General features: G+C 36.3%; 1 protein-coding gene and 1 long non-coding RNA gene across 2 annotated transcripts in view; both read left to right on the plus strand.

Moving 5' to 3' along the window:
* Positions 1–7,869: 7,869 nt before the first annotated feature.
* LOC117172518 lies at positions 7,870–8,561 on the plus strand. The gene is made up of 2 exons (XR_004467030.1): positions 7,870–7,978; positions 8,120–8,561. It is a non-coding gene; the product is annotated as an uncharacterized LOC117172518 (long non-coding RNA).
* Positions 8,562–8,967: 406 nt separating this feature from the next.
* The window catches only part of LOC117172516, an 84,403-nt gene continuing 80,484 nt past the window's right edge, over positions 8,968–12,886 (plus strand). The window contains exons 1-3 of the mRNA XM_033360535.1: positions 8,968–9,175; positions 10,689–10,847; positions 10,934–11,346. Coding sequence (XP_033216426.1) covers positions 9,053–9,175; positions 10,689–10,847; positions 10,934–11,346 — 695 coding nt within the window. The 5' untranslated portion in view covers positions 8,968–9,052. The remainder of the gene's footprint in view (positions 9,176–10,688; positions 10,848–10,933; positions 11,347–12,886) is intronic.

The following is a 12,886-nucleotide window of genomic DNA, read 5'->3' on the forward strand; positions in this document are numbered from 1 at the left end:
AAGTTAAAAAACGGTAAGGTTGCTCAGTAGACAGTATGTGTAAAATTTAAATCACAAAGAAAGCATTGGAAATAAGCAAATTCCGTTTATGGAAAAGCGACAAAAGTTGCAATAAAACGTTGAATAACCAATTTTTTAAAAAAGAATGCGCATTTTTTTAAAAGGGACAATGAAATTTCGTCTGTATTAATAGCAATGCAAGGCACGAATTATAATAGTATACATTTATGGGAATGATATAAAATTTCAGGGATAAACTCGAGTGCGAAGCACGAGATATGTGATGAGAATGTGTTCGTTAAAGCCGAAGAAGCTTTAGCAAAACAGAATTCACAATCACCAAATTACTATTGTCGATATTTACACCTTTAGTTTTAAAAAGTCTGTGCAGAAAGTTCGAGCGCGTTGCGCGAGGTAATTACAATATCAAACGCGAAGCGCGAGGTAAATGCAACATCAAGCGCGAAGCGCGAGAACCAACATTCGCGCGCCCTAGGCGCGCTCAAACTTGCGAGCGCAGCAAGCCGCGCGCTTAGCGCGCCATGAAAATCTAGTTGAATTTAGTTGAAACTTTAACTTCCTGCTTCAGAATTCTTGAATTTATTTAAAAAATTCGTTTTTTTTCTGTAGAAAATTAAACTTTTTGTTAAAACATTAATCTTTTTTAGTTAAAAATTCTACTGTTTGGTTGAGAGTTCTTGAATTTTGTTAAAAATTTGTTTTTTTGCAGCACAAAATTAATTTTTTGGTTTGAAAATTCATCTTTTTTGTTAAAAATTGCACAACAAAAGAAAATAATAAATTTTTAGTTACAAGTAATTAAAGTATCAAAAGAAAAAAAAATTTGTAACTCTTCAATGTTCAATCAAAAAAGATGACGGGCCCCTGAACATGTAGTCCTGCACTGTGCTTCCTTCCTTTTCCTTTTCGTAGTGTCTCTCTTTCTCTTCTTAGTGTCTCGCGATGGTGGGTACTGTGTAGGGTTCGCAGTGCGAACATTGCATATTGTTGAAAAAGACTGTACCGCCAGCGATCGACTCGGCCGAAACAATAGACCCCCAGCGGCTAGGTTAAGGGGCTGGGTGGGAACCCTGAGGTATCCTTTACCCTTTTGCTTTACACTCAGTTCACGATAGAACCTTCTTTCACCTGTCTGAAAGTTTCGATTTTGTTGCTTTCGTGCATTACTTTTCTTGTACCGACGCAGTCTGGCAGTAGGAACATCAAGTCTCTGTCGTTGGAAGTCTATAATTTCATCCAATATTGCTGGTGTTAGTGTCTCGATCTGCTGAGGGTGGTTATTTTAGTAACATGGTTTATCAGCTTTCTAGTTCCATTTCCTTTTTTATATTGAGTTAATCGACCCAATTTGCACCTTACTTTGCTGACGCATCCTCGGGTTGCGGGCAGAGGGTCCCTGTACCAAGGGTTTTTGCTGAATATGGTGACAAAAATAAATAAGCAGTCGCGGACAATTGTCCAGGGGTGGTCCCGAAGGAATTAACCCTCAAGCGGAGGTGTGAAAACCGTGCCGAAAGCTGAATGGTACCTGGGTGAGGTGTCTAGAACGGTGACTCTGGGACACCGGGCGACCTCTCAGAGTACGCAGCCTTATCCTTGCATGCGGGGCTCTACAAGGATGGACGAACCCCTTTCCCTAACTTCTCGTGGGTCAAAATTGACAACACCAAACATAGTTGTAGTAAGTGCGGTTCGAAACAACAGAATGCGCAGGGCTCCCGACAATGGGTCGGCCAACAATACCGACCACTCTAGAGCTGGGGGAGCCAATGAAAATGAGTGCTGCGATGCAAGTGTGGCCCCTGAACGGGGTTACATGGCATGGCTGCATGCTCTGTGGTGCGAGACACCCGGAGCTATCGCACTTTTCGCAGCAACGTCTGCGAAACCATGCCGAACTAATCCGAAAAAGGGGCTATGTAAGCGGAACGCTTACTCTACCACAGCTAGAACAAGCCGGCAGCAGAGAAAGAGAGGCGACACTAAGACCAACCGCCGGCCGGCATCCAATAGAGGAAGATCGATGCTTTACGACCCGGAGAAACATCAACACCAAGGTTTCTCTTAAGCCTAAAGATCTGGCTGAAATGAATGACGAGTTTCGTGGACATTTTGCCGAAGAATTCGACTTCTGGGCTATCAATTATTGTGTGTATAATGCAGCGAGAGCTTTGGCCGATGCGAATCGTAAAACAAAACCAACGGTTGATCATAAGACCAAAAGACGAATGCATCAACGTCAAAGCTGCTGATCATCAGCAGCATATTGTTGTGAGAATACGGATACTATCTGACGCTAAGAGAAGTCTAGAGCGGAGGGAGAGGTGGGTAAGAGAAAATCAACAGTTTCTCTCTGACCTATCTCGACTCTTCCAAGACCCTCCAGTTACTGTCGACCACCCGCCTAAACCAGAGGAGGTCGAAGTATTTTGGAGAGAAGTCTACGAAGTGCAGCATAGACTGGACGAAGACTCAAAAAATATAAATAGCTTCAAGGAGCTGTGTGATGCCTTTTATAACACCTGATAAAGAATGCCCACCCATCACTACAGAGCAGGTGAAAAAAGTATTAAGAGGGATCAAGAACTATTCCGCACCAGGACCAAATTGTATGAAAACCTTCTGGTGCAAGAAGTTTCCTTCAACCCATAATCATTTGGCCCGTATTTTCACCTCATATTTAAAGTCGGAAGAGCCGATTCTGGAGTGGTTGGTGGAAGGGCGCACAATACTCCTGCCGAAACAGGCAACTTAGGTGACCCGAAGAATTACAGGCCAATCACTTGTCTGAACATCGGAAAGCTTTCGATTCGACTTCCTATAGACTTATCATCTGTGTTTTGGAAAGCTTAAAGGTTCATCCGCAAATCGTTAGGTGCATAGAGAGATTGATGCCGCTTTGGAAAACCAGATTTACTATCTTATCTGGAAAAAATCGCGTGACCACTAACAAGGTCACCTTTCGGAGAGGTGTCTTTCAGGGTGACACCATGAGCCCACTCCTCTTTTGCCTTACATTATTGCCACTATCTCTAGCACTTCGCCATTCCGACGGGTACTTGTGCAGCAAACCTGCAGATCAAAAGTACAAGGTCACTCATGTATTTTACATGGACGATCTTAAGATTTATGCTAAAAACAAAGAGCAACTACATCTAGCTCTAGGGATTGTCGAACGATATACTAAGAAAATTGGAATGAAATTTGGGTTAGACAAATGCGCCAAGGTTTATTTGAAGCGAGGAAAACTTAATGGCATTCCTGAAGATCCTGAGCTCGTTGATAGAAGCGCTATACGACACCTTTGCGCTGGAGAGACTTATACATATCTGGGCGTGCCACAGAGCCGCATTCAGGATGTGACATCTATAAAGGATACTCTCCGAAGCAGATAAAACGTCTCATCCTGCAAATTTGTGTTCCGAACTGTCGGCGAGGAACAAAGTATCTGAAACGAACATGCTTGCAGTCCCGGTAGTACTCTATTCATTTGGAGTGATTCCATGGACGAAGAACGAGCTCAGATCCCTTGATATCGGGACAAGAAAGGTTATGAATATGAGCAAAAGCATGCATCTTAAGTCTTCTGTTCCGCGACTGTACATCTCACGTCGTCTAGGTGGTCGCGGAATATTGATACTATTAAATATACTATTAAATATATGATTAAATATACTTATATAATTATGCTTTTTGGTTATTTCTTTAATGGGACACGACTGAGAAAAGGAATCCACTTCTATCGCTCGTCCTTTAAAATTCTAGTTTTCCGCGTGAGTCCCTCTTTCTCGTCGCACATCACACACATACACACACACACAGATATATTAGTTGCAATAAAAACAAAATTCCATTCAGAAAATATAGTATTCAGTCTAGTTATTCAAGAATCTCCCAAGTTCAATGCTGTAGCAGTCAATTTTACACTGGAGGGTACGTTATTTCTTTTAATTACAGTTTATATTCTCCCTGACACTCCTATAGTGAAATTTGAAGCTTTCTATGAGGCTTATCGAACTTGAAAGCTAATTAATCGTGTAATATATTAATTATAGGAGATTTCAATATACCAAAATTAAAACAGTACATAGACAAACAAGTATCTGATCAAAGACCATCATTCTTAAGTACTTTTATGGATCTACATGAGCTATCCCAATATAACCATATACATAATTTTAATGAGAGGTATTTAGATCTAGTTTTAGCTTCATTTCCATGTGAGGTAACAAACAACGAACTTCCAATATTGCCTGTAGATATGCATCACCCAGCACTTGTGATTAAATTTGTGGCTTGTCTACCTAGATATTCTTAAAGATTAAAGTTTAATGACAACCCACAAGATAAGCGTTATTCTTTTAGAAAATGCAACTATGATATTTTAAAAGACTGTCTAAAAAATACTGATGAAGCTTTTCTCAGTATATCAGAGAACATTAATGTTGCTGTAGACAAGTTTTATGATGCATTTGTTGATTTGTTCCTAAAAGTATACAAGCCTTCTACGTTATATTTAGATGAACACAATTCTAATGCACTTAGGTTTTTTGGTGATGCGTTCCAGGTGGATGCGGAATTAGTTATGAACAAGCTGGACCTGCTAAAAAACAAACTAACTTCCGGTGTTGATAATATACCCAGTTTTTTTGTACATGAGTGTCATGAGGAGTTAGCTAAACCATTAAACCATTAAGTAGCATATTCAATCTTGCATTCGCTGCTGGAAAATTTCCCGACGACTGGATGTCCACTAAGATTTGTCCTGTTCTTAAATTAGGCGATAAATCCTACATGATGAATTACAGACAAATCTCTATCCTGTGTAATTTCTCTAAGGCTCTTGAGATGATTATAGATGATGTTCTGTGGTCTCATCTGTCTCTCGTGCTCTCTCCATCGCGACATGGGTTTGTACCTCAAAGATCTACGGCGACAAACCTTGTTACTTTCGTACAAAAAATTGAAAAATATCTCACTTTGCACAGGCAAGTTGATGTAGAATTTACTGACATATCGAAGGCGTTTGATTGTTTGAGTCATGAAAAGATCATTAGTGATCTGTGAAGACTAGGCGTGTCTGATAAACTTCTTAAATTGTTGTGCTCTTATCTATCCGAACGGAAAATGGCTGTTATGTAATAAAAGGTAGACGTCATTTCAATTTGAACCTACATCGGGTGTACCTCAGGGCTCGAATCTTGGACTTTTGCTTGTCGTGGTAAACGTGAATGGGATTTTTGGTTGTATAAATAACAATATCCTGCTGTATGCAGATAATGCTAAAAATTTTAACCCTATTGATGACATTCATGATTGCTATGATCTGCAGGTAGACGCAGATAATTTTACTTATGATTATCAAGTCAGTGGACTTATTGTGGAAAGAGTCAAGATAATTCGTGATCTAGGTGTGTATATTATCTGTACTCTTAAATTCAACACACATGTAGATATTATGGTTCGGGAGGCCAGTCGGATGTTAGGTTTTCTAATTAGAACATGTCGTAAATTGAATTGTGAAGCAGCTATGAGATCTTTATATTATGTACTTGTCAGGTCTAGACTGGAGTATTGCTCTGCTGTATGGCCAACTAGGACCGGTTATCTGTCTGATGCTATTGATAAATCCAAAAACGCTTTCTGAAGTTCTTACATTATAAAAAAGACGGGTCCATGGTCTTATTTTTATTTAAAATGTTATCGGATGCAATTAATAGTTTTTATCTGCTATCTCAGATTCCACTCGCTGTGCCTCAATATGAAACGAGAGAATTTAAACCTTTTTATGTAACTGGATTGAGATGTCCATATACAACGCCAATAGACACTATGTGCAAGATGTATAATTCGATGTACTATACTCAACAAAATTTTGATATATTTAATCAATCTTTGCACTCTTTTTTAAAAAATGTTAACAATTACATTCAGCAACGATAATTTCATGCAAATTTTTAAATTATCATGAAACTATTTATATCTAATGATACAATTAAAAGCTTTTACAATAAATTGATGTATTATTTGTGTAAGCTACAAAAAATGTACAAAATGGTTAATGCTTTTTTTCAAATATATAATAGTATTATGCAAACTTTGTAATTTAAAAAATTGTATAATGATCTGGTAAACTGTAAAAAAATTTTTATGTAACTTTACCACTTTCCTAGTAGGTCCGTATATTACCTACTATCAAAGTAGCGTTTTCACATACAATAGCGAGTATCCGCGTTCAGTCGGAAATTTAACTTTCAGGTTATGTAAGTTTCCAGGCAGATTCTGTAAAATAAAAATGCTTTGTAAATTTTTAGATTATTGCATTTTAACCAAAAATATATGAATTTTCACACTTGTTCGTAATTCCAGTATCCGATGTAAAAACGTTATTAATGGTGGATTCAGTAGAAATTTTAAATTGCCCGTTAAAATCAGAAATGTTGCAGGAAGTAATGTTTTTCAAATTATTAAGTTTACATTTAATTAATATATATGCAATGGAAAGGAAATCAATCTGCATAGAAATAAGTAATTTATTTATGTAAATATATAATATGTGCATATTTTTTACTAAAATTTCCTGTCGAAAAATAAAAATTATAATTCCACACAGAAATTCCCTGCCGTACTATCACTGCATATATAAAAACAACATTGTACATCGTGCAGGTACATACATTTAAAAATTGCTTCCCTCCGGTTTGAAGTTCGGCTTCGAAAAAGCGATGACTTTGTACATAAAAAGTCAATTCATTCATGCAATTTATATAGAAACATTTTTTTTCGAAGCCTAACTTCAAACCCGGATGGAAGGCATATATGAATCTGAGCGCCCAGTAAAAGCCTTCTTATACTTTATACGGCATTTTCTGCACCCACAGTGTCATGCACGACGTACAATTCCACCAAGCCAAAACACAGCTAATTTTTCGGCGTCAAAAATGGGAAGTAAAAGGAATTGGAAATAACTTTCCTTGTTACAAATTCAGCTTCCGAGCACATGGAAAAATCTGCTTGTGGTAACAGGCAAAGCCACACTCCACTAACTTATCCACGCTCAGAGAGTCAGGCAGGATAAGACTTAACGAGGTTGCGAAAGATCCGCTTGGTGGCGCTGAAAGCTACAGACGTAGGTTTCCAGATTTTAAAGCATCAAATTTTGACTTGCATTGGCTTCAAATTCACTAAATAAACTTAACTGAATAGTAAAGAAAACTTGATTATAATTTAAATATTTAGCGGCAGCTAAGCCCATTGAGCAAACTTGAAACAAATGCAAGTCAAAATTGTATAATAAACTCTGGACTCTTGCGCCTACATTTTTCAATTTCCGATATTACCGACAAGGAAATGCAATTGATATTTTTGCAGTTTCGCTGATTCATTGAATTTATTCAATTTCTGTAAACTTCTTCCTATAATATATGGAAATTCCTATATGGAATTTTCCTTCTTCCTATATGGAAATGTTTTTCTAATTCATGCAAAAATGTTTTTCTTTAATTACAAGAATATATTTTATGAAAAAGAATGAGTACAATGGGATGATTCTCCTTCAAGAGTTTATTCGTTAAGCTTTTACATATTATTGCATAAATTTTGATTCATTTTCAATATAAAGAAGATTTTCCATTATTTTTACCAATTCCTGACAAGATTTTTACCAATCATTGTAATTTTACAAATTTTCTGTTATTTTCCGCAACCTGGAAATTGTACAATGAATTCTAATTTTACTATATTAAACCCTGCATAAATGCGATTTATATCAATTTACCATATTCAAAATGTAAGCTAACGTTCGAAAAAGTGATTTTTACTACTTTTTGTACTTTCACAATCTTGCAGAAATTCTCCACTTTCAAAGAGGGTCCCTTTATTATATTACCTATCTTGAATATGACAGATTCACGAGCAGAAAATGTATTCTTACAACGCCATGCTATATTGCAACACTGTAAGTGGTAAAGTTACAAATTCATTTGGATTCTTAACCTCAAAAATTGTATTTTTCCTATAATACGAGTGGTAATATTATAAAAAAATTTTTTTTGTGATTTGACGATTTTCATTTGTGAAATTTTTTTATTTTTTACAGTGTACAAGCGGAAAATGAATACTGCAACATCACAATTTCAACAGGGGACATCAAAATTTAAAAAGCTAAATTTTCCGGCGTGAGCAAATACGTGTTCAATTTGGGACTGGGGGTAAAAGCGGGATCACTTCGGTTCTGACACTTTTTCATTCTGTTTCCGCTCTCATCATTTTTCAGAATCTTCTTTGCATTGACACGAAGACTGAAACGGCTTCTCTTCTGCAACTCATTCTACACCGCATTTACTTTTGGTCCGTCATGTCAGTAGTTGTGTAGAAAATTAAGATTACTCCAGTTTGGGTTATTGCAAAAACTGAATTTAACATTAACTTCAAAAATATTGACAAAAGGATAATTTAAAAAAATGTTACAGGTATCTAACAAGGACGCCCGGATTCGCGTGAAAGAGTTGTATCATACAAAATAAACTTAAATCACTATATAAATTTTTTTTTTTTTAAATAATCAAAAATGATTTCTCGGTGTGGAAAAATTATTCAAGTTTTATTGCTTGTAATGTAGCATTTACTCCAATTTTATTCAAGTGATGAACGTGCTACTCAATGTCCTTACCATTATGTACATATAGTAATACGAATATAAAGTTTCATCATCCGAAGTTGTAGTGTTCTGAAGTTATACTTGGATAAAAAGATCCAATTCCAAATATGCTTATAATAATTCTAATAGGAGTTATTCTCGTTTATACTATGTCTGCTTCTGAAGAGAAAAAGGTGACATGTTTGGTATTCAGATTCTGTAACTTCATACCAGTAGACGAGATCATTTCGGATGTGCTTTTCATGCGTCCTCGGGAGAAGTGTTTTACCGGATTACATAACCTTATTTGCATAAAAGTTTCATGAAAAAGTAATAATTATTTTCTTATGTTTGATTTATTTCAGGAAGTAGGACATTGGTTAGAAAAGGAAGATGTCGACGGATTCACCAAGAAGGGGAGCACAAAAAGGAGCACAGGTGATTGCGCCTCAGCCAGTCAATGATCGCACCATCATAGACAGTGTCGCCGGCATAATTAATGACATTGTTCCTCAAGTATGTACAAATAAAAGAAATCAAACTTTCTTGATTAAAACACTTTTCTATTTTTCACATTGAAAAATTTTATTATTTACAAATCTTCAGGAGTTAAATTTAAAAATACAAAATGCCCATGTGGAAAAATGGAGAGGCCCCCGTCAGGGTCCGCATGGATTGCCCTCATGCCTTGTGGAATCCATCAGGGCAATCCAGACGTAGTTCCCTATGGAATCGATATGCTAATCCATAGGGGCCCAACGTGGGATCCCTCATGGTTGCCAACATAAAAGCCCTCGTGGTTTTTTAGCCAGTGCTGGCACCTGTATTGGCATATCTCTGGGATGATAACACTATTTTGTACTGGGCTTTGAGTGTTGGGCCAGCACTGGATATCGCTACTAGCACAGTACTATTCCAATAGGAAATTCACCATGGGCGGCAGTACTGCGTCAGTGGTAACTAGTACCGTACTGCTATACCCTAACCATATGAAAAAAAGTAATTTAAAAAATAAATATTAATTGACTGCGAGTATTTTGTCTGCAGATATTAATAATCCTGTTTAGAGTGAATACATATATTTTGGATTTTTAAACATTATATTACAAATAAAATTTCTAACGCTACGGGGTATCGAACCTATAATCTATCCCTAAATCTATCGTCTAGCAATCGGGAGGGCTAACCACTGTGCCAAACCGACATGTTGAAACTCGATGAAAAAGCCATTCTCATAAGATACAGTTCAGAAAACTTAAAGTACCACATTTTAAACTCTCTTTTTATAATTATTTATTATTATACGACGTTTTGTAAATGTAAAATACACGAATTGTTAAAAGAATAGCAATAAAATAATGAATAAATAAATAATTTTAATCGATTACCATTTTTCTTTGCGTAATATTTTGTTTTTTCACATTGTTGACTACTTTAAAACTTTTTACAATGACGGGAAATGTAATTTCTTATTAACATTTAAAATTTTTCATCAAAGATGAAACGTATAATTTTTTCTGAAAAAAGCTGGAAAAAGTTGTTTTCGGGGCAGATGTGCTTATAGTTTTTTGAAAATTTAGAATGCATGAGCCATATTTTAAAACGTATTTTTTATGTCCATTTGTTAGGATATAAAATATTTACCCTTCCGACTTAGAAATTTTAATCGTTGATCCGTGAGGGCAATCGAGCTGGGCCCCCTACGGGGGCCCCTATGAGACATCCAAATTGTGCGATTTCGAATTTCAAAAAAAGTGTCTTCCAATTTTTGACAGAACTGCATTGCTTGTAAGTCTGAACTCACGAAACCTTAAAATTTGTGGTGTTGAAAAAATATTCACCCTTTGGACTTTGAAATTTAAATCGTTTATCCACGGGGGCCCTCGTAGAATTTTCACGCGTGGAACATCCATGCGGGCCCCCGCCGGGGGCCCTCATCCTAAGAGGTCTCAGCGGCGTTTTCTCCACACGGATGCTTCAAAATTGGAAAGATTTATAGTAAGTTTGATATATTTTGTTATTTTATTAGGCATACACAGGAGCACCTAATTCGGAAAACAAAGAGTCCATAACATGGGCCAGGTTCGAGTACGCCGACGTGAACGATCCTTCCTTCTATCCTGACTATAATGAAGGCTCCAGCACGCCACCCTTGCTGCTGGTGCTTGGCTATGCAACAGGAGTGCAGGTAATGAACCTGTGAATTATATTATGCCACTTTAAAAATAGAGCAGGAAAATTTATTTTAATCACTTTTCTATTCATTAATTTAAGGTATGGTTAGTGTCGGCGTCGGGGGAAGCGACGGAAGTTTTGTCTTGGCGACAGGGTGTCGTCCGTAACCTGAGAGTTTTACCCAATCCAAAGCTGGACGATGAACGCAATGATCCCTTCAAGACGAAACGACCCCTGGTTGCGATATGCGACTCCGCTGGCCCTGGACCACAATTCTGCAACGTCGGCTTCATCTCTTTAAAAACTGGCGAGCAAGCAAAAAGTATAAAATTTAAAAATCCCGTCTGCGATGTCCTTGCCAACAAGAAGTCGGTGGTAGTTACTTTCTTGGAAAAGATCGCGGTCTTCGATGCCAGGACGCTAGAGGACGTTCTCACCGTAACCACCTGCTACCCGAGTCCTGGCCCGAATCCTAATCCAGTGGCTCTCGGCACAAGATGGCTTGGATACAGGTGTGTTTAAAACAGTGTTTGAAAATAATGCTATATCGAAATGTTATTTTTTTTTAACGATGACGCGTCACTTATTCAAAAAAGTAACGGTAACATTAACGAATTCCAAATTTCCACCAAAAATCTCTTCGTGAAAATGGACGTGGATTGACAAAGCGAACAAATATTACACCAAAACATTCTAATAGTGCAGACGTTCTTTTGGATAAAAAGAATAATAATTAAAATACTTTTAAAGCTGAGAATATCTTCTGCTTCACATAAGGATTGAATAGTTTATGTTAAAAATAATAATTATTTGAATATTTCTTAATACAATCTTTTTCTTTTACTTCTTGATTCAAATTAAAATCAGATGTTCACGAAGCTGAGATATTACTTGCAAATCAATCAAAGTCAATCAAAATCAATAAAAAAAAATCGAAAACGATATATTTTGATTGTTCTTGATTGACTTCGATATGACTATGATATATTTTGATTGATTTGCAAGTAATATCTTAGCTTCGTGAACATCTGATTTTGATTTGAATCAAAAAGTAAAAGAAAAAGATTAAGGAAAATCATTAAGAAAATCATTAGGGCATACAAAATGTTGATATTAATTAAACAATGATTCAAGAATTATTTTATTAATAACAATTATAAAAAATGATCTACTTTGAATTAAAGGACAATTGTTTGTTTCTTAGTAAGTGGCTAAATGTAGCATTTAACATGCTTAATTTGAACTCCGAACACATCTTTTTCCTGAAATTTAATAAATTTGGCTATTTCAAATTGTAACTTATGCAAAAAAATCGTAAAAGTGGCTACTTTACGTTGTAATATTTACTAATTACCACAAAAAATGCGTTCAGAGTTAATTTATGCATGTCGAATGGCAAATTTATACATTAAATTTTTTCCATAACCGAATTGCAAAATAGAAATAAAATGTTTACCTTAGAATCCTGTAAAAACATGATCTTAAATTAAAAGCCTTTTTAACCCGGGATTAGGCGCGCCTGCTAAGTTACAATAGTATTCGCGCGATGGTCATTTCGACCGATGACGTATTTGAAAACTTGTAATAAAGGGGCAACGTGCACCAATCTCTGCACAGACGCGTAAAAATGTAGATAAATACCTTAACTGAGAATACCTTGCCGGAAAACCATAACAGTGGACGAGTTTATATTATATTTCAAAATATACGAAACCGTCAGTTCAAATGACTAACGCGCGCGTACTCCCTGGTTAAATGTATGACATAAAAGCATAATTCCTATTATCTTTGTCAAAGTTTATTTCATAAAATAGAATAAAATCAAAATAACAATAAAATGTTAGGTAACCATTTCATGTGTGTGTCTAATACTTCATGGTTAGTTTCTTCTAATTGTCTAAAACGCGTCAGGCATTTACTAGGCAGTCTGATAAGTCCCTGAAAAATGATACACGGAGACGTTTTTTTGACCAAAGTCGGTTTTATTTTTCAACATACTCTCCTTTTAGGTCGATACAGCGAGTCCAACGATTTTCTAACTTTTTGATACCG

The sequence above is a fragment of the Belonocnema kinseyi genome, chromosome 5 (assembly GCF_010883055.1).
Source record: "Belonocnema kinseyi isolate 2016_QV_RU_SX_M_011 chromosome 5, B_treatae_v1, whole genome shotgun sequence".
Lineage (NCBI taxonomy): Eukaryota > Metazoa > Arthropoda > Insecta > Hymenoptera > Cynipidae > Belonocnema > Belonocnema kinseyi.